We start from the raw sequence: 22,203 nt of genomic DNA, 5'->3' as shown, positions 1-22,203 counted from the left end.
ATTCAGTTTCTGGGCCCTGAACAAGCAATTTCTCCATGCTGATGCTGACTGCTGGAGCTCTTCATGGCTAATCAGCTGGTCTTTTCTTACCAGCTTTTTCCATGACAATTTAATGCACAATATTTAATTTAAAATGTTACCAAATTTTAAAATAAAGAGTATGGGATCATTCCATGGAGCATATTATGGTCATGAAACCTGGTTACTCAAGTTCACAAGGACTCCAAAGGCCTCATGAGAAAGAAAGCACAAAAGATGGGGATGATTTTCTTGCCTATTCAACAATCTTTTAAACATAAACATTTCATAAAGGCTCGTAATCAACCTTTCTCAGCCATTTGAAGATTGAGTTTTATGTAGGATGACCATATAATTTATCATCTACATCAAAACACTTTTGAAAATAAGAGAATGTATTTTTTGATATAGACAAAAGGCATAAAACAAGACTGTCCCAAGCAAACAGGAGTGTATTATCATCTTTGTCTAACGACCTTGGTTGAATGTTCATGATATATACACTCAGAGAGAGGGCTGGTACTCTTTACAATTTAAAAAAAAAAAAAAAACTAGAAGCTTTTTAAACAGAGTGACCTCAATTCTTTATTCAATAAACAAAATAATCTCCCAAAGACAGAAAAACTTGTGATGACATTGGTCTGATCAACTTCCCAAAATAATTTGTTCAGCTCAAGGTTAGTAGGAAAAAGGAATTCCTACTGCTCCTGATAAAGCCATCTGTGCTTCGGAAACGGCTGACAGGTGCTTCCAAAAGAAGCAATCAAAATCATTAACTATCAAAATCATGACAATTAAATACAAGGATCTATCAGAGTCTTATTATCCAAATTTCAATGAAAAGAATTCAAATACTCTCTCTCTCTCAAAGAGAAGAGCCGTTACTTTACTTTCTAAGTTCATTGGCTGCACTCAACTATGAGGTCTTCCAAACCCCATTTCCTACAAGGAAAGGAACAAGGATAATGATTAGAATAAGCTTGAGCCCTAAGATTTTTCAAAAACACAGTCTTCCCTCATTGCAGATTTCCAGCCAGACTATGTGTTCTGGGAAGATCTGGCATTTTTAAAAGTTCAAAGTTGAAAGCCCACATTCTATAAATAAATCTACAATGGAGCACTAAAAGGTTCGTTTCTTATTTCTTATTTCATAACCTCAGAACTAGGCATAAAAATATTGAGTCATAAAATGCTTAAAAAGTAGATTACTAGAAACTAATAGAACACATTATTATCTATTGAGCCAATGATGGGTCAAATGGCATTTTGAATCCTTGCAGAGAATATGAATATGACCTTCATGTATACCATTTACAGAAAGCAATTTTATTTACATTTTTAAATCCACATAAAGGTGAAGGATGATACTGCTGCAGAATGGAACATTTAATTTTTTGCCCCAAGGCATAACTAAGCTCTCCCAAGGTCAAATGTAGTACAAAACTGAAATGAAGCCAGACTCTCCACCCTCATCTCATGCCAGAGGGCTTCTACTTTGGGCAGGAGTATCTTGGATCTACTTTTATTCTTCAGACATAGAAAGACTCCTAAAACCAACATAGACCAAGTAATCCTGTAAAATATTTTATGAGCATTTTTCTATTTTACTGTTAAATCACATATCCAGACCACAGTGAAAATGCCTATGCTAACCTAGTTAAATATTTGGTGTTATTTTGACTATAAGGTATTAAGCTAAACAGATTTTTTAAGTTTCTTAGTTTACATCAATGTGTAAATATTTTACTTACAAAATAATATCAATTTGCATCTCTTTTATATTTGGTCAGCTGTCAGAAACACTAGACTCATGAGAATAAATGCCATGAAAAAAACGAGAGTTTGTGCCTCTTGCATGTGGTTATTCCCTCACAAATAAACTCCACTCCCTCTCTCTACCTCCTCCTTCCCTGATATGGCAAATAATTTGGAAAACAGATGTGTGATTTGCTAGAAGAGATACAGGTGTTATGGATCATTTTAAACTCCATCACAGATGACTGTAGGACTGTGCTTTATGCCTGGGTCTCACTTATTACCTAACCCTGAGGCCCAGAGATCATTCTTCATGTTGGTCAGGTCAGTAGATCCAGACTTCCTAAAGAGACTGTGTCCCACATGCCGTCAGCAGAAGCTAGAGTCACGACCATCAGTATCGAACCTGCATTTGTTATCTTTGTATCCCTCATGTGATGGGAACCCCCTCAAGAATAAGAACTATATCTGATAAAACTACTAAATTTCAGTAGCACCAACAGCAATTTCATGCACATTCCAGTTATTCAATTAAGGCCTATCCAGAGGAAGGGGGAAATAGAACCATTCGCTAAAGTGAAAAGCAAACAGTTCCTTCTCTCAAAAAATTTTAAGTGAAATTTATTCTTCACCCCCTCCATTATGTGCATACATACACACACACACACACACACAAGCAATGGTGTTGTAATTAAAAGCAGCGACTCGAGAATTACTGTCTGAGATAGAATCTTGCCACCTTGCACTGGAAGCCTCAATAATTTCATCCATAAAATGGGGTGTTATTAATGATATGACTAGGATGGGCACATTAACATAGTAATATTAATGATATTAACACTATGTTATGCTATTAATAGTACCTATCACTTTAGGGTTGAGAGAACTAAATGAAAAAAAAGTCTATGCTAAAGTTCTGGCTTAATGCTTGGCTCAGGGTGTAAATAAGAAAATAAGAAGGTAGAAGATTTTTTTTTTTTCTTTTAAGGGCCATACCCACTGCATGTGAAGGTTCCCAGGATAGGGGTCCAATCAGACCTACAGCCACCGGCCTACACCACAGCCATAGTAACACGAGATCCAAGCCACATCTATGACCTACACCACAGCTCACAGCAATGCCGGATCCTTAACCGACTAAGCGAGGCCAGGGATCAAATCTACATCTTCATGGATCCTTGTCAGGTTCATTAACCGCTGAGCCACGATGGGAACTCCAAAGGTAGACTTTTATCATTTGCAGTTATCTCCATACCGTCCCCACTCTCAAGTCAAATCAAGACACAAAATTCTGTCTCTGTGTAGGAACCCCCTTGGATGCCCAGGACCACACCTTGGAAGGAGGCATATGGTGGCCTGCAGGAGATATTTTGAGCAGCACCCTTGCTGTGCTCTCATCCCACCAAACTATTTCATCTAGTACTTCTAGGGAGTTAATGGGCTGCTACATCCAAGAATGCAGCTAGAATGAACTTCAGTGGAGAAAAACAGCCTGTATCCCCTGTCCAAAGGTTCTTAGACTTTACAATCCAGTGGGCTATATAATTTGATTAGCTTGTGTGCCAATTTTAAGAGAATTTCGAGTGTTAAAAGAAAGTAATTAAAAGGAAATACTGTTCACAAATCAGTCAATACTTAAAATCAGATCTTAATAAATGTCCATAGTGTTTGACACCTAAAATTAAAACATCGTAAGAATGCCCATTTCAATTTGGCAATCTGTTCATTGGGCCTGCAGATGACTTGTCTCTTCATTTCTATAAACACTTGGATAGCTGCTATAGAAATGGGCATTTTTTTTGTCTTTTTTTTTTTTTTTTTTTTTTAGAGCTGCACCCTTGGCATATGGAGGTTCCCAGGCTAGGGGTCTAATCAAAGCTGTAGCCGCCAGCCTACTCCACAGCCACAGCAACATCCGATCCAGGCCGTGTCTGCGACCTACACCACAGCTCACGGCAACACCACATCCTTAAACCACTGAGCTAGGTCAGGGATCAAACCCGCAACCTCGTGGTTCCTAGTCGGATTTGTTTCAGATGCACCATGAAGGGAATTCCTAGAAATGGCTATTTCTTTTGTTTTAATCACAATGGTTACTACTGCCATTAAATAGGTATAGATTTCTGAGCAGCATTGAGCAAAGTGTATAGCAATCAACCAGTTGCAAGAGGGAAACAAAAGAGAGGATTTGTCTTAGGGTAGAGCTTCCTTTCGTCCCTGTAACAGCTGTGATGGGAGCATGGGAACGTGATCCAGAAATCTTTGCCTGGACTTTTTCCCCTTTACTGCTGATCACCACTGCTAAGTGCCAGGCACATTTCTCAGCTCTTTGTAACACATTAAGTCAGTTAATCCTCAGTAACAACTCTGGGGTTGGAGGTATTGTCAGCTCCCTTTTACAGATTAGGCAACTAAAATCTGAGAGATTAAAAAGTTTGCCTAAGGTTACAGAATTAATACTTTGCCATTCTCTTTTATTTTCTCCTAATAAGTCATATCAACACCATTTCCCTGAAGAATTGAAGTGAGAGATCTAAGAAAGAAAGAGAGAGATGTCCAGGATAGCTGAAAAGGACCTATGGTCTCTCTCCCATGGCCAGGTCTTCACTGGACCAAGTCACCCACTTTCTCATCATAACTCTTTTATTCCTATTGCATAGGTGCCATATTATCCACCTAGCTACAAGTAGTGGTCTTTGGAAGGATACTAGCCATCTTTCAGCATTTAATTTGCCCTTAAAACCTCTCATTTTTTTCCAGCCTTTGTTCAAGGAACATTAGCATCCATCAATCTGAGCTGTGCAAATTCATCTGGCCACACATTAATTAGGGATGTTCTAATTGTGAAGGATTTCAGTCAAGAATGCAAGGCAGGATTAAACATCTCCAGCCAAATCATTCACTTCATGCTTCCTCACTCCAGAACATTTCACCCTGAGAGCAGAGCTGCAGATCCAAAAGTGGTAGCTCAGCTCATGTGCTAATGCCAGATCTGCATTAAATGGCTAGAGAATGTGGCTGCCTCTGGTGCAGCTGTTCATAACTCTGCCTTATTAAACCAAAAGAAATAAGGTTGAAAATCTAACATGAGGCACTCATCATTCAATTACATATTTATTGTGAAAGAGGCAAAAACTCTGCCATGTTCTGCAAAATCTCAGCATCAATAGCAATTAAGTTTCACATCAAGACCAGAGAAAAACTACACTGACTATGCATGAATAACTTCTTTTCATATGCAGTGGTTTGCATCTTTCCCTGCATTTAATTCTGTTAAACAATAAATGATGGTGCCCTGGTACTAGCAACTACTCACAAATAACTGGAAAAAATTATGTGAGTAAAGGTATTTTATATTTTCAATTTAATCAGAGGCCATGTAATCAGTCCTATTACCAATAATATAGCTGCTCTAACAACAAATCACAATTCATCTTTCTACGATTCAGTTTTAGAATCTAACCTGAGATTACTTATAGCATTTTCATTGAAAACTTCTCAGACAAAATAGTATAGTGGATCTCATATCATCCAATCCATGTTTTTAAAAGAGTTTTCCATGAGCAGTGAGAAACATCAGCAATGTATGTAGATGGTTGATAAATTAGGGCATAGTTTCTTATTTAGAGGAGATTTTAACACAATAGTCTAATGGTCATTTTTACAAGAAGAAAAAAAAGTATGACTCTTCTAGAAGTTTACCTTGGAAACTTCCAGTAAAGTGGGGGTAAAGGGGAAGAAGTTTTTTAAAATGTGATTATGGTTTTAGGCTATGTATAATTCTTAGTCCAATAAGGCAGGAGGAAAAAAAAGCTTCATGCCCCAAATGAAATGCACAGCAAGGAAAAAACTCCATAGTGGAGCTTATGGCTTGTCTTTGACATCATAAACCATGTAGCACAATAAAAAGAAATGCAATCTTTAATACATGTTTAAAAAAAAAAAAGAGTTCCCCCTGTGGCTCAGCAGGTTATGAACCTGACTAGTATCCATGAATATGAAGGTTCAATCCCTGGCCTTGTTCAGTGGGTTAAGGATCTGGCATTAGCACGAGCTGTGGTGTAGGTCATGGATCTGGCACTACTGTGGCATAGGCCTGCAGCTGCAGCTCCAATTAGACCCCTAGCCTGGGAACTTCTGTATGCTACAGACAGCTGCTGCCCTAAAAAGAAAAAAAAAATGTTTTTGAAGTAAAAAAAGGGTGAAGATCTCTCATTTTTCCGAATGTTATCCATATTAATGAAAAATAAGAGATTTATTTTAATAATTTCACTATATTTAGAAAGTCTCATTTTTATTAATTTTGAGGCTAAATTAAAACATCTCTCCATTTTCTTACTCAAAAAATACATATTAAATATCCAGAGTACACAACTCCAGTAAATATATTGTTGATCATTTTAAACAAAATAATAAAGTAATGTTGGAGAGGTTTCTTTTTCTTTCTTATTTGTGACTTCATAGTGAGCCATGGATCTCTTTGTAATCTAATAAGTCAATAAATACATCTTTTCTAAAATTCAGATTATATACTTAGATGTTTCCTTGGAATCTTACAATCAGTTTCAAAACTAGTCGAGTACATAAAAGAAGAGGCAGCCGTATGATTACCACATCGGTGCACAAAAACGAACAGTAAATTTCCATGGCATTGTCAAACTCACTCAAAATAATCAAATATTTCACCGAATATTTTACAACTATTGATTGCACACCAAATCTGACTTTATATTCTCCCTATTTTAAATAGATGTGATATTTTACAAGAGCTTCACAAGTAAGAGATTGTGAATGTAAAGCAGTCCATTAATTTTATATAAGCTGTTTTATATACCTGTGGGCCTCTAATAACATTCAGCTACAAGGTTACAAGGAGAAAAATCATTTTCTAAAGTTCAGCTGGAGAGGCTAGCATATACATACATCACTAAAATTCCAGCTATCATGGCAACAGTTCTTCTTTACCAAAAGTGCTTTCATTCTATAGCTGAAAATACTGACATAAACAGGCCAACAATGCAGTGTCAAGTACAAGATTCCTATCAAGAAATGGTACTGTCAAACCCACGTTGGAATTTCAACTTATAAAAACTTATAAAAATAAAATAATTCCCCATTCTAATTTCCATGGAATCCCTCAAAGAGCAGATGTACAGATGAATATCCAGTCTTACTCTCTCTGTGTCTGTGTGTGTGTGTGTGTTTAACCTGTAAATGAAAAAGGCTCTTCTAAGCCAAGAAATTTTCCCCAAGTCTTTCTATCATAATTTTTCTGACAATAACCCATCTTGGAGAAGGAAATTTGTGCCTCTTTCCTTTCAATCTATGACTTTCAGTTTTATTAAAATGCCTGTCGATTCGCAACATGAGGTCCTTGTGCTGGCTCTGGAAGGCCCTGTTACATTATGTGTAATTATGCATTGTGATGGGTTGGGGCAGAGAGAGGAAGGAAAATGTAGGGCCTTGCAGCTGTTTCCAGAAAGCTGCTCAGCTTCTTGCATTGTACTGCAACTCTGCCATGTTTAACTTAGCATATATTTCAAATAAGAGGCTAGCCTGGCCTTTTTTTTTCCCCACTAAGTACAAGCTAATAAAAGTCTTTTTTCAGGTTATTGGAATCTCTCTTGAAAAATGCATGACTGCGGGTTCTGGTATCACAGAGACTGTGTTTTAGGCTTGAGAAAAGTAAATTAAAGGGACATTTCTGTTAATAGCAAAGCAGGTTTTTTACCTCAACACAAGCACTTAATTTTCTTTTTTCCGCATGCTACACAAATATAAATAAAAAGGTCCTCCACTGGATTTATATTACATATACCTCACACAGTTTAATTATAAATCCTCTAAAAAAATGAAGATGGTGGGAGGAAATGATACCAGTAGATCACACAGTCCTGGTATTGTGTTGGCTGGCTGTCCCTGCCCGAAAGTAAACAAAGACACTCAGATAATCACAACATACCATGAAAGGCTGGGCTCTAAAGAAAAGGAAATCCCAGGGGAGAAGGGTATTGATATTACTTTTGTGCCTGAAAGTCCACAATTTTTAATTTTGTTTTTATCAGTGTTATTATGAATGTTATTATAATTAAGATAATGTTACTGCAATTAAGGAGGAGGAGTTAGGCTGTTTTTTTAAGGGCTACGCCCTGTCTTCTCTAGCATTAATATGCTATAATAAGGGAGGGACTGCCAGATGAAGACTAAGCACTCAACGTACACACACACACACACACACACACACACACGCCCTCAGCTGACTATAAGAACTACGGCATTTCAGGGAACAGTGAAGACACCAGTGCAGGAATACAGGTTTCATTCCAGCAGCTGCCCACCAGGGGTGTCAGGAAACTTCTAAGAGTGAGAAAGACTGTGCCAGGGATTGTGGGCTGCAGAAAGGAAGAGAAATGGTGAAATGCTGTGCAATCCAGTAGGCAGGATCCTCAACCCTTTAGCGGCCCCAGTGCATGTAGTAAGGGCCCATTTCCAGTCCTGGAAAACTGCAGTGGGTTGTTGTGCAGCCAAAAGGCCAGCACCTCACCTGGAGCAAAAAGGTCTTTCACCAAGGCCTTCGAGAATACCCTGAGGTGTTAAGCCTAAATCTTCCCTTCCCTTGATATTCAATTTCCAACCTCTCTTCACCTCCAGATTGGTTCTCATCTCACCGGCCTGCATTTCTCCAAGCTGGCTTCCCAGGCTGTTTGATGGAACACTACCTGCCAGACCTCTGCTCCTTTAATACTGGGGGATTTTCAGAACTGGGTGTCCAGAAAGGATTGACTCTGACGCTAAGGCAAGAAAAAAGAACAGAACTTTCCAGCCAACCTTCGCCTTTGACACAGAGAACCCCTAGCGCCAATGCTCGGTATTCTCTGGCTTATTTCTGGACTAAATTAACCGTGTGACCGCAGCCAAGGAGGGACTGCGTCCACTTTAAGTGACCGCAGTGTCCGCTCTAAAGTGCTCAGGGAAGGCCCAGGGGAGTGTGCAACAGTAACCAGAGCAAGGGGGCAAGGGGAGGGGAACAGGGGGAGGGGCGACGGTTGTATATTTGTGTTTGAAAGGAGAGGATTGGTGGGTTTGTTTGTTTTGCTAAGTAAATAAGGAGAAACTCCCCCCCTACACACACACACTCCATCCCGGGTCTAATGATGATAGATTCCACGCTGCATCAGGCCCCACGCCGGGGAGCCTAGCCACGAAAAATAATGAGACTGCATGCCCATTCGTCTGCATTAAAGGCGAGCCAGGCACTTTCGATACCAAATATATCGATTCCCTTGCCCAGGCCGCGGTTTGTCCTGTTCCTCGTGAATAATTACTGCTCCTTTATAAATTCATAATAATTAGGAATCCCTACTCCATCCCCACTCGCGCTGCTTTTTAAAGGCGCATATCCTGGAGGGCAACCTGCGTGTTCCCCGCAGGTGGGAGACAGGGCAGGAATCACTTTTCCCCACTTGGCTTTTACTCTTTCAAAACAGTTGATTCCCCTCCTCCTACTTGTTTCCTTGTCTGTCAAGCAAGGCTTTTACATTATTAAAGAAGCTTACAACTCTACATCACAGGATTCACGTTTCTGTTTGGGAGCAGGGATAAACGAACTGTGTGAGGGAACTGGGGCGGAGGAGGAGGAAGTAGGGGGAAAAGAAGGATTCACCCCGGCTCAGAACAAACTGGGTGGCAATCACGTGATGCCGCAAGGAGGGAGGGGCCGGGGGAAAGGGTGCTAACAAGAGGCTCTGACCACAGGAAGCCTTAGGAACCTAGAGATCGAGCTTAGTGCTCTCAAACAACTGGGAGGGGGAGGCGTGTCTTTACTGTCGCGGCTGGGCAGTAGCTAAGTGTCTGCGGAAAGAGCCCCACTCTACTTCCAGAGGCGTAAGCTTGCATAGCAGCTCGGAAGAGAGGCCAGGCTGTCGGGACCAGGCGGGGCGGAGCCTTTGGCGCTGTCCGTGGTGCTGAAGAATCGCTCTCCGGACCGGGTTTCCAGTCACCCGCCGCCTGCCACCGCCCCATTCACTCTCGGTGCCGTGGCCTCCCTCCGGAGAACCGTTGCAGTCCTTCCTGCTGCCCCAGGAGCATCAAAGCTGGGCGGCGTCGACAAAAAGTTCCCCAGGAGCCACGCTCTGGTGTGAGTGCTTGAGGTCCAGATGCGAGAGGGTTGCACCTGTGTTTTCATAAACCACTTGGGACTGCTGAAGGTCATCTGAGGCTAAAAGCAGACAATAGAGCGCGCAGCTGTGACGGCGGTGACTCCGCCTGGGAAACTTCCCCTGGACCCGAACACTCCGCGGCTTCAGTCAGAGGACTGAGTTTTCGAGACAAAAGTGTGAAGCCTGCGTCGAAGGAAGTTTATCGCTTCTCACAGTAGAAGACGACTTGAAATGGCCTTGACAATCAATGGGTGGGAGCGAGGTCTGTGACGTGAGGCGGAATGTGTCAGGAGGACACCGCTCTTTCCGGTGGGGCGAGGGCGCACAGCTTCTCTTTGCGCCTCTTGAGCGGCAGCCTCAGATTTTTCTCCTCAGAATCCTTTAGGGTGATGGGGATGATGGGCGAGGCCCAACCAGAGTCAGATTCAGCAGGGACGAGCAGAGCCCCCAAGAGCTAGTTTCTAAGGAAACACTCGGTTTTTATAAGCAGCAATTTGTCTTATTGTGGGAGAAAGAAACAGTACAAGAGAAGCCTCACGGTTTTCCATTCTCATGCAGATGAAGCTGTGCGCTCTGGATGCGGCTGGTGTATCCCCCTCCCTATCGTATTTCCCGCTTGAAAAAGTAAAATACCCTCATTAATTTGAAGGAAGTAGGAGCTGGAGGGAGCTGTTCTATAGCTGCAGCCGGAGAGGCACGTGCTGCTCATGGGACCCCACCGCACGCACTATCCCAATGCCCCAGCTCCGGGCGCCGCCTCGCCTTCCTACACCTGGAGCCCCTGACCAGACGCCGAGGAACTTTTTATAACGAAGGGAACCCTTTGCAATAAAGAAAGGAAAGTCTCTACCGGCCACCCTCACCCACCGCCCGCCAGCCCCCACCTCCGTAGCAAACAAAATATACTAGGGAAAACTGTTTACAGAGGAGGTAATTAGGTTTTCAGCCCGCAGCAGAAACACTGCAAGCTCATTAGAAGTTTAAACAACAGCCAGCAACCCGTGAGGGCAGACGGCAAACTTGGAAAATGCGCAAAAGCGCTCCTGGGCGCGCGGAGGGGCTTGAAGAAGCCGCCAATATATATCATCTCAATAAAAAGTCGCTCTTGGAAAGCTTGCATAGTAATTGAGACGGGCGCTCTTTCCTGATCTGGGTTGGCATTTCCTCATCTCGAGCTGACAGAGCCAACTCAGGAAATTGCTCGTAATATTCATCTGGGGAGCACTTTCATTAAACGTAATTCATTCGACTTTCACAATAAATTGAGTGACATCCTTACAGCGAAACCTTTTTATCCTTGATTAAGTGCTTGCCAAGCTTTGGTTCCCACTTTATTGTCACATTCCTTCAAGCGGAGTCGTCAACATGCCAATCTGCAGCAGAAAAATGCGCCCGCGCGGTGTTTACCAAGCTCCGGGAGGGGTTAGTGCTGACTTAGAGAAAAAGAGCTGGTCGGGAGCTTGAGAAGCAGATAAATCAAGATCGCAACTTCCAACAAGCATTCGCAGGACGAGCTAAGAAAATATAGAGGGAGGCGAGGGAACAGACCTGCCTTTCCACCCAGCTGCTCCTGGAAGCTGCTGACCCGACGGCGCCCGGCGGGCTTACTCGCCTACCTCCCTCTATTAATTAAAATGGCAAGGACTATTAAGGTCTTAGAATGAGATCGGAAGCTCCTAAAGGACGTGGTTGCTTTAAGGGAACTTTCTTGAATCGAATCAAAGCTAGGCATTTTCTTAAAAAAAAAAAAATCAGAAAGAATGTACACTTCCTAACTGGCCACTTGAGAGCTAGCAAACTTTCGCAGCTTCCCTCAGCTTTCTTTATGGGCGGAAGTGTGCAAGAAAAGGGTTATTCTTCATTCCCAGGATTCCCTTTTGACTCTTAATATCACCGAAGTGACCAACTCACTAAGAGCTCTTCACACCCTGGAATTCCAAGCAACGCTGGCTAGTACCTCGGTGTTTCAGAACTAGGTGAAGCCAGGAAACATCCCTTTACCAATGTGTGGCCTCTTCTCCTCTACCCCCTATAAAAATCAAAGAAGCCCAAGACAGAAAATTGCTTATTTGAAAAAGCAATATCCAAATGCTTTCATCACTCAAATGCCCTTTTGAAAATATTGTCGCTGGTTATTACCCAGACAATACTGTCGATTTCTGTAGTCTGCAGAAAATCTTCCCTCAGATAGAAAAGTAGGACATTGGGCACCTATCTCGAAAAGATCAACCAATTTCCCTGCCACCTGATACATTTTTCACCTAGACAACACTTTCATTAAGGAGGAAATAGCCATCAACAATTCAAAGCCAAATGGAAATCAACTTCACACAAAGAGAAGCCACGAACTTAATGGCTTTCTGAGAAAATATTGCTGAGGAAGTTGGTGCAATTCTGGTTCTCTCCTTCTTATACAAAAAGCAGTTTCCCCAAAGTTATAACTAGAAGGCCCCAGACGACCATAATCCCAGAAGTGAGCAGAAATGCAACCCACCCAAGTGCTTCCACATACCCAGGGCACTGTTTTCCTGGTCAATGGAGAGTTGACTGTTTCAGGGAAATGCCTGGAATAGTAGCAACTTCTCACAAAGCCCTGCAATAGGTCTTAAGACTGATTAATTCTCTTATTGGGCTGCTGGGGCATAGGCTCCTTCAAAAATCTTGGCTTAATTCTGTATCAGGAAAGCTGATCTAGAGCAGAAGAGTCAGGAAATTCAGTGGGATTAGGTACCTTATAGTACTGCCTCAAAGAACTGGCCTTAATAGAGAACACTGACTGGTATGCTTTTTCTTTTCAGGAATAGATGAAATTGATCAAAATGTTCGTGGGCATCTGGCTTAATTTTCAAAGGATAGTACATATACATACCTAGTCCAGAGGATAGATACTGGTGGTCTCGTTCCTGCTATTTTTCCCTCAGTTTCCACATCTCTTAACATCCACCTTTGTAATAAGTAGAATTCCCCCAGTGTAGCTTCTAACAGTGTAGAGGTAGTAGTCCATGAAATATATTAATCACATTTTAATCTCTATTAAACAATTGGTATGGAATTCATGTTTTAAGAATACCCTAAATTCGAGGGAACAGATGACTCAAAATGTTTTTAAACACAAATTTTAGAAAGAACGTTCAATTTTTGCCCAGATTGGTTAAAAAAGCAACCAGATTATTAGCAAATTTGTTTCCTAGCAGAAATGCTGGGAACTAAATTGGAGGGTAAAAGGCCTCTTATTAGAATAGACTGTGGATCTGTGACTTGACCGCAATAACATCTTCCAACCCCTTGTCAGAATCTCTGGACTCAATTTCTGAGTAACTTTTTGGTTAACATGCCCTGAGAGTGCTCATTAGATGTAATTCTTGACTCTGGAAATTGCCACAGGTGAGCCCCCAAGCAGGGTACCTCTACCTTCTGCAAGGAGGGGTCCTTCCTGTGTGCCCATGCCTGTCCTTCAGCTTGCTCCACTGAGAATAACTCAACTGAGGACCCCCATTCTTCAAAGTCAGAAACCATGTTTCCCTAGATTATCCAGTGTATGCTTCAATTCTGATAAAACACTATTGTCTGTTACTCCATTATATCATACTGAAAATATCCTGGAATCAGTCCAGAACTGACAGGAGAATAAAGAGTACAGGACTTTTTTATTTTTAACAAGTATTGTTACACCATAGGTTCCTCTCCTGCTGAATTCAGGCTTTTAAGTCAGTAATTCAGTAACATTCAGTAAACAGAAGACTTCCTCGCCTTTATTTAAAAAAAAAAAAAAAAAAAGATTTCCTGCTTCCCTGAATTTATGGCTGGAGTTAGCACTGTGGTGATTTTTGAATATCCTAGCTAATATGCTTTAGAAGGTAACTTTGAAGACAGATTTCTAATTAACTTCCATTGCAGTATGAAAATGAGCGTCTGGTTTGAAATAGGACAGACCCATCTCTCAATAAACACAAAAAGGCTCAAAATATTCAACCCAGAACAGGCATTCAAAGGACCCTGGGCCAGGAAACATACTTTGAAAACCTTCACCTAAATACAGGAAGGGAGCTGTGGTTTAAATATACAGTGATCTACTGGATAGAGAGTTGTTTTCCCTTTAAAAAAAATCTTCCCAAATTTGTGAGTATTTAAGGTATATTTCTATAAGCGGAAGCCTAAATATTTTTGTATTGGAGATACCTAAACAAACCTTGCTCCTTGAACATAATGTGCAATTACTCCTTGGGAAATATAACTGGGATTTGAGGGGCTTAAAGAAAAAGGTGCACTGTGGTATCAGCTAGGAGGCTGACTAGATAGATAGATAGATAGGTAGATAGATAGATAGATAGATAGATAGATAGATAGATAGATAGAGTGTATCTGTCACTTTACTTGTGGTGTGAGTCCATAAAGACAAAAAAAAATATTCATTTAACTCCCTGGCTTGTGTCAATTCAAGGAGGAAAAATAAAATAAAATAAAGGTTCTGCCACCCCTGCCTTTTTGGAGTACAACTTGAAGAAGCTCCTGACAACCTATAGGCATCTATCTATTACAGTTTCTTACAAAGGTCTGGAGTGTTTTGGGGTGCAGCTACAAACATTAAATTCAGTTACTGTATCTGGCATTTAATAAAACAGATGGAGAAAGAGGCTTTGACCACTTCTTGGTCTGTGTCATTGCCCTAGAGATTTAATGAAGGGTTTTCACTTATTAACTTGCCTAAAACCAACCTGACTGGACTGCCCAATTCACCCTTCCAAATTCATTTCCATGGTAAAAGTCAGCTTCTTGCCTCTCCAGGAAAACAGCTCAGAATTTTACCGACAAATAACCATGGAACAAAATCCCTGGAAATACTGTCTTGGGTCACAGCCACCAGCCTTTTGTTTTTGTGGTGCGTGTGGATTCTAATCCCCGACACACAAAACAACTTTAGATGGGGGAGAAAAGAATGGACTTCTAAATCGCCTTCTCTATTTTATTGTTCACATTTTGTATTGTTTTGAGTGAAATTGCAAAAATTGTCTCCTTTCTCTGTATCGCCAAAAGGCATTCAGGTAATGAAGTCTGTAACTAAACGGTAATTGAATCAGCATAATTTGCACACTGAATGATTTTAAAATGCTCCCAGTTTACAATTAAAGGAGAATTAATGCGCTTGTTGTTGAGAACGCAGCGCATTAGAATAAATCCAGCACTGTTGTTGTAATGAGTGGAAAACGGTTTAACTGCCAACAAACACATTTAAAATTTAACACAACGTATTGATTTCACTTCTGCTTTTGATAGATTATTTTCCAGACTATCGAAATACTTGCTCCAAGCAATAAACTGCACCACAGCCACGAGCTTTTGCCGCGTATGTGAGCACAGTTCAAGGACATTAAGAACTGTCCCGAGATTCAGGTCCTACATAAAGGTAATGCTGGGAGCAGGGGCAGGGGGGTTTCCGTGGTCAAGGGAATCGTTAATACTCCTCCTCTGTAGTTTTCACTTTGCGGTCCCTCCTCTTTTTTTCAATAAACAATTTCCTTACTTCCTCTGGCCAAACTTTCTGCCCTGCGTCTCTAAGTTCTCAATGTTAGTGGGTTCACTGGATACAGGAGGGGGCAAAAAATGATTGAAGATAGGAAATGAGAAGGACATTTTTTACATTCTGTCTGCGTTTCACCCGGAGAAGGCGCAGACTTCGGTGACAGTCAGAAAGGCTGTTCTTTTGGATTGGCTGCCCGGCTTTCACCTGTTTACCCCTACGTTGTCTTGTAGACGAGGACACTGACGCGCAGCGCCCTCTGGCGTCCGCGGCTGCCACGGTCAAGGAATAAAGGTGCAAAGATGAAGGGTTCTTGGATTCAAGCTGAAAACCCTGTATATGCACAATCTTACATACACACTCACACACACACATTCATACACATTCATTAACATATACAGAGATCATACAACTAGCAGCCCTATAGTCAGAGGCACTAAGGTATCAGCTAGGAAACGCTCTTTTTCCCAGGACGGTGGAAAACCCTTGGGGTTAATGGGTGGCACCATTTACCCCTTCCCACTTATTCAACTACACCAGGCTGTCCCAGCGCTTCTCTCCCCTAGTCAGATCACAGAGAGCCCTCGGTATGCTCCTGCTGCCCAAAGGTTGGCTGTGTGGTTCTGTGCACTGAGCACAACTTCACCAGCAGGATGAGATTGTCCCTGGCCCTCCCTGAAGCCAGATCAGAGAAATTGCACTCTCAGTCTTGGCTCCGCACTGTGCCCACAGTTACCAATTCATGGCCATCACAATAAAGTGTTTCCCTCAACTTCCATCTGCCCCCCCCCCACACACACACCCCTAGTTCCAACAGTGTGCAAAGTCTAGACCCCAGAAAACTCAGCTCTGGGAGGACTGGGATGGTGGCTTTGCTTAGTATTCTCTCCCTGGAGATAAGTCTGTCACTTCCTAATAAGGGGTTAAGCACTGGAACTGGGGTTCAGTTGTTTAGAGGAAAAGAGAGATTGGGAGGAGGAGGGTGAGCTGCTATAGGTTTACTGGAGCATCTCTGACCTAACTGAACGCCTGTGGTGCCCCTGTCTGACAGCTAAACTTGTCCTGTATGAACCCTACAAGTCGAACAAAGTTACCTACACTTCTTTTTGTGCCACCTCTCCAAACTGGGGGCTGGGTGGGTGAATTGACTTTCAAAGTCACAGACCTGGGCAGATTCATTGCTTGCCACTCACCACTTCCATTTCCATTCATTTAAACTCTAGATAAACTAATGAGAGTTCCCTGTCTTCCACCCCTTCTATGCCATCTCTCCCCATTAAAGCATCCCATCTCGCAATCTCCTCAGTTAACGGGTGTCTAGGGCGCCCTAGATGCTGTGTAGAATCAGGAGCAGGAGAGGGGCAACCGGAGCAGGAAACCGGGGTGGAAACCCTGGAAAAGCCACAGGGATCAGGAGACCAGCTTGCCAAAGTTGTTTCAACACTGTCGCTAGGAACGTTGCTCCCGCTGAACTGGCTCTCACCCTTCTCCCGCGCGCCCCAGTTGCCTGGCCTTGAGACCAGGGTGGGATTGCTGGGGAGCGGAATTGGCAGCGACTTACCAAGTAGACGGTGGGCTGCAGGAGGAGAAGCACGTACCAGCACGCAGCCTGCATCCTCCCGCGTCTCAAACTTACTCCGCGGTGCCTTCGCTGAGTCTTTGTTCCTTCAAAAACATAGATCCACCTGACATCCACTTTACAGAGCAAGGAGCGCTCTCAGCAGCCTAGATACAAATGAAATTAGACATCCCATGACCATGCGGGCAAGGTTAGGCTTGGTGACCAAGCGGGGAAAAGGGGTCGTGACCGGAGGAGTGGACCAAAAAAGCCGGAGGTGGGGGTGGGGGGGAGCAGGAAAAATTGAAAAGCAAGGAAATCCAGCGCCTGAAACCCTCAAGCGCGCGGTCGTCAGGCAGGCGGACAGGAGGGAGGGAGGATGAGGGGCTTCTTGCTCCCTGCGCTCCTTGGGTGCCAGTTCCGGGGCGGTGGAGCCAGGAGGTGGCGGGGCACACAGAGCCGCGTGCAGGCTGGTTCGGAGCCCAAGCGTCTCTGGCAGCAAGACCTGCCCTAGTGTTTGATGGCCGGGCAGCTCGGACTAGAGGCGGTGGCTGGTTCTTCGCCAGCTCTGGCAGTGCTCACAAACGTACACATCAGCAGAGAGAGATGGAGAGAGAGAGGGAGAGCGGGCGAGATTGGGCGAGGGGGACGCGGGAAGAGGAAGGGGTAGGTAAAGCTGACCAGGATTAGGTGCTGGATATCTCCACATTTGGTGGGGTGGGGGTGGGGAAAGTGAATGCGATTTGCATACAGGAAAGCCAGGCTCAGTTTACCCAGTCAAGCCCCCTGCACACACAGAGATACACGCGCATACACACATACTACTTTTTTTCGAGCCAAGGGGCACAGCCAGTCGCTCTAACTTCTAGAGTGGAAGCCTACCCTGGTCTCTGAGGGTCACCTGCCAGAAGAACTCTGTCTCCCAACCAGTGGCCTTCCTCGCCACCTCTTCCTAATGCCCCACCACTCCACCCCAAGGTATTCCCCACCTTGGACTGTGGAAGCGAAGGATACGTACCGCACAGGACTTAGGGAGAATCCGGCGACCTGGGACCGCTCTGGGAAGGCTCCATGGAGGAGCTACTCGGGCCTGGCGTCTCCGGCGCCCCGGACGTACCCTCCCTGGCGCTTCATCTCCATGCTCGGGCGGGAACCGGTCCTGCTGCCTTGTACAGGCTCGGCAGAGTCGGCGTCCCAGTGCCCCGGTCGCGCTCGGGGTTGGTTTCGCGAGAGCCTAGGCTTGGCACAGTTGGATTCACGGTGCAGGAAACTTAAGAGGCAAGAGGGAGGGGGAAGTAGAGGAGGAAAAAGGAAGAGAGAAAGGGAGGGCTAGAGAGAAGCGAATGCGCCGGGATACTGGGCCGGACGGAGGGGGACTGCCCGCGCTGGCTCTGGGATGAGGAATCCAAGGCTCCCTGCTTCCCGAGGCTGCCAGAGGATGGTAGAAACGACTTATGGAGAGGAAACTGGGCAAGTTCTCTCCTTGGGACTTGAACTTGAGAGATAAGACACTGGCTTTCGGAATAAAGCCACACAGCAGGCGCAAGCAGTCCGAGTTGCTAAGAGAGGGGTGGGGTGGCCAGAGCCCAGAGAATCCTGGCGCACCCTGCTGCCGCACCTCTCTACCCGTGGCACCGAGAAGCCTGAGAGCCACTTCGGAGCCGAGTCGCAGACTCTGTCCGTGGTGCTGCCCGGCCACTGGGGGACGCTCTGGAGTGCGCCGAGCTTCTAGACGCTGGTGCCTTAGTGCTTTCTCTTTAGGTCTGTGGCTCCGCTTGCCTAGCGCCTGGACTCGGGCAATTACATCGGCACGTGGGTGAACGATTCCTCAGAGACCAATTAATACCCCATGTAAATGGTCCCGCTCTCAGGCTCTCGGCGGGCTGGGCCCATAGAGAGAAGTAGGTTCTGCAATGTCTCTCTTGGCCGCAGTGTCCCCTTCCTGGGAGGCGTGAGAGAGGACTGCGACCGCCACAGGAGTGGAGGGAAGCGTGGTGGGGCGGATGTGCAGGGCGGAGACGGGTGCTGGAAGGGCAAGCTCCCCGGGCCGCCTTGGGCGCCTACGTGGAGCGCCACGGACCTGTAGCTTGGAGGTCGGAGATCCTGGAGCTGCAGACCGCCAGCCATTCAGCGCGCGGAAGCCCAGCCGAGAGGACTGGGCGACCTTGCGCACTCGATTCCTCGCCGCGGGGTGGGCCAAGCGAAAGGACGGAGGGGGACAGTCTGGGAGTGGAAGTGTGGTGATGAGGGATGCTTCCAGTCTTTGCAACCACCACCCCCAGCTCCTAACACCTCCTATTCAACTAGCATAACCCAGTCTCTGCCTCTGCTCTCTCACTGTCTCTTATTTTCAATTCTCCCTTGCTGGCTCTAACGCTCAGTATCTTTCTCTTCTATAACCTTTCTCTTTCTCATACTCCATGCCTGTCCCTCGGCATCTTTCTACCTCTTTCTGTGATTCTCTCAGGATTCTTGACTCCCTCCGTCTCTGTATATCTATATATCTCTACCTCATCTCTCTATTCCTTCTCAAACCTTGTCCTTTTCTTATCTCCTTCACTTCGTCCAGCACACAGCCCTCAGGCCAGCTTCACCTACATCCAGTGAGATAAGGGGATCAGGCCCCTCTCGCCATAGGGACCATCAGCACCTCCTTAGGTGTCCAGACTTAGTCCAAAAGTCCGAGTGTGGCTGGGGACATTTTTCTTCCTCCTACGCTGCCAGTCACCTCTCCAAGCCTGCCCTTCTGCTAGACTCTGGCCTGAAATGATGCACTCTGAAAGAGGACAACTTGATACAAGTGCTGGGTTGAAATTTATCTCAGGAGTCTGAGTTAGTGGCCATCAAGAATCTCGGGAAGTCCTTTCCTCAAGTGTGGCTATCGGACACCTCAGGATCTGTTGTTTCCACTCAGGTCACTTGGGGCCCAGACACGATGTATGCCCTACACAAGAGGTCATGGATGACCACAGATTGAGTTACTCTGGGGACTACTGGTAACTCCCCATTCCACAAAACAGCAGTGATAAGCAGCAGAACCACCCTTTCCTAGAGCAAAGGAAAGAAGAGTCTCCCTGAGACCTCGGCCTAGAATCAGACCTCCAGTTTACATCCACACCATAGCATGTACCTCCCAGGCACTTCCAGGCCTAGGCTCCCCCTTCCAAGCTAAAAATAGCTCTTTAAAGAGCAAGCTATTCTAATCTCAAGAGTTGTACACTGCCTTTGTGTCCTCTTGGAATTCACTGGGGCATATTCAGAGTAAGGCAGTGAAGCACATTTTCTAATAGGGACTCTAAAAATGCACATTAGAAAAAAATACACATTTATAGATAGCATAGTTGCAATGATCTCTTCGCTATTTTCACTTACCAGGTTTTTTCATGCTCTTAAAAAGTTTAAAGAAGAAAAATAAGCATCCATATCTGAAGCTGAAGGGTTAAAGTAGGCCAAAGGAAGCTTTGTCTGCTTCCACCCTCTGGGATTCAGGAGGCCATCCTAAAATTGATTCCTGCTTGTACATTAGCTCTCAGAGCCTTCCCTGCTACAGTGTGGAGCTACAGTGAATGCCGCCTGCCTCTGCCCACATGCCCAAGGTCAGTGCTGTCAAAGCTGAACTTGCATCTGACCTTTGGGGAAAATAAGAAAGAATCAGGCCAGCTTTGGGATATAACAAGTTCTTTTTCTAAACCTTACTTCAAAAATATTCTGCCTCTAGTGCCATTTAGCCTTAAAAAATTACTGCTTGTGAAATAGACGATCAAGGACCTTAAAATCTCTGTCTGAATGGGACTGATTATTTAAGAAAAGCACCACAGGCACCTAGTAATGGGAACTGGTCTGATACTTTGTTCTATGACACAGGGTGCCAAAGAGCTTTTTATGGTAATGACCTGAGACCTTCTGCCCTGACATTCAACTCTCATGGATCCTATGAGACACTTGGCCCTGGGATATGAAACAACAGTGGACTATCGTGGTGTTTTTTGTTTTTTTTTTTATCTCTTTGTAGGAGTCTTCATTTCCTGTAGTACTCAATTGCAAAAGGACACTAAGCCAAGTGACACTGAAAAACTCATTTCTGCTAAACCTCTCCAATTTTAATGACCTAGTACTGGTGGGTGGTGGGGTGGGGAAGACAAGGATGGCTGGTTCCCCTCCTTCTTTCCTATCATTTGCTTTAAAAGAAAAAACTAAAAACAGTAAGGGCCTGATTCTCATATGTTCTCCTGTTTAAAGTAGGACCCTACTCTAAAATGCACTCTTAGAAGTCATCCATAATCAGCCTTACCAGGGTAGAACAAAAGTGGGATGATCCTTAAGGAGTAGAGTATTTGTGCCATTTTTTTTCACACTTTAGTCATATTGATAATCCTTTCAGAAAACACTTTCTAAATTTTGTGTGATTCAACTTAATTCACATATAAACTTATCATGAATAATAACCACAGTAAAACACAGTCCTCTGCCCTAGGTGTTTCCTAAGTCTACTTGATACAATCTGAAAGGAATACTATAAATAATATATATTTATTTCCAAGAAATATAGCTTTAAAAGTATTAAAATAGGAGTCCCCATTGTGGCTCAGCAGTAACAAATCCAACTAGTATCCATGAGGATGTGGGTTCAATCCCTGGCTTTGCTCAGTGGGTTAAGGATCCAGCATGGCCACAAGCTGTGGTGTAGGTCGCAGGTACAACTTGGATCCCAGGTTGCTGTGGCTGTGGTATAGGCCAGCAAAATTAAAGTGGGCTGACCCCAAAAGGAAACAGTGATATTAAAAATTTTTCCTGATAAAATCAGAATAAATTAGAATTATATCTGAAATAAACTGACAACCTGCTAACTGTAATTAGCTATTTTGGTTCATTTGTTTGGGTTCATTTGCATGATTATCTTTTCGGGGGCGGGGGGGGGGGGGGGAATGGAGGAAAGAAGTAGAAAGTTTGAATTATCTTGGAGCTGGGGAGTAGAGAGAATAAGATTAACTTTGAGTTCTACTCTGCCCTAAAATGAACCTGTCTTAAAAATGCATAAATATCATCATCTTTTACCCAAAATCCAAGAAATATGTTGTTTTGAAGCACCCAGCTGTGGTCTTGCTTAAGCTTCAGGCCAAATTATATCACTTTGTACATAGTAAGTGCATGGTACCTGTATTTCCCCTAGTAGTGCCAAAAAACTTATAAAGTGT

General features: G+C 44.0%; 1 protein-coding gene across 1 annotated transcript in view; it reads right to left on the bottom strand.

Annotated features, from left to right (window-relative positions):
* NXPH1 (neurexophilin 1) overlaps nucleotides 1-18,812 on the bottom strand; it is a 306,225-nt gene extending 287,413 nt beyond the window's left edge. Inside the window, exons 1-2 of the mRNA XM_047754040.1 lie at nucleotides 18,027-18,812; nucleotides 17,012-17,175 (exon numbers count right to left, since the gene is read on the bottom strand). Coding sequence (XP_047609996.1) covers nucleotides 17,012-17,065 — 54 coding nt within the window. The 5' untranslated portion in view covers nucleotides 17,066-17,175; nucleotides 18,027-18,812. The remainder of the gene's footprint in view (nucleotides 1-17,011; nucleotides 17,176-18,026) is intronic.
* Nucleotides 18,813-22,203: the final 3,391 nt, after the last annotated feature.

This window comes from Phacochoerus africanus, chromosome 11, assembly GCF_016906955.1.
Source record: "Phacochoerus africanus isolate WHEZ1 chromosome 11, ROS_Pafr_v1, whole genome shotgun sequence".
Lineage (NCBI taxonomy): Eukaryota > Metazoa > Chordata > Mammalia > Artiodactyla > Suidae > Phacochoerus > Phacochoerus africanus.
This window is presented reverse-complemented; position numbering and strand designations above follow the sequence as displayed.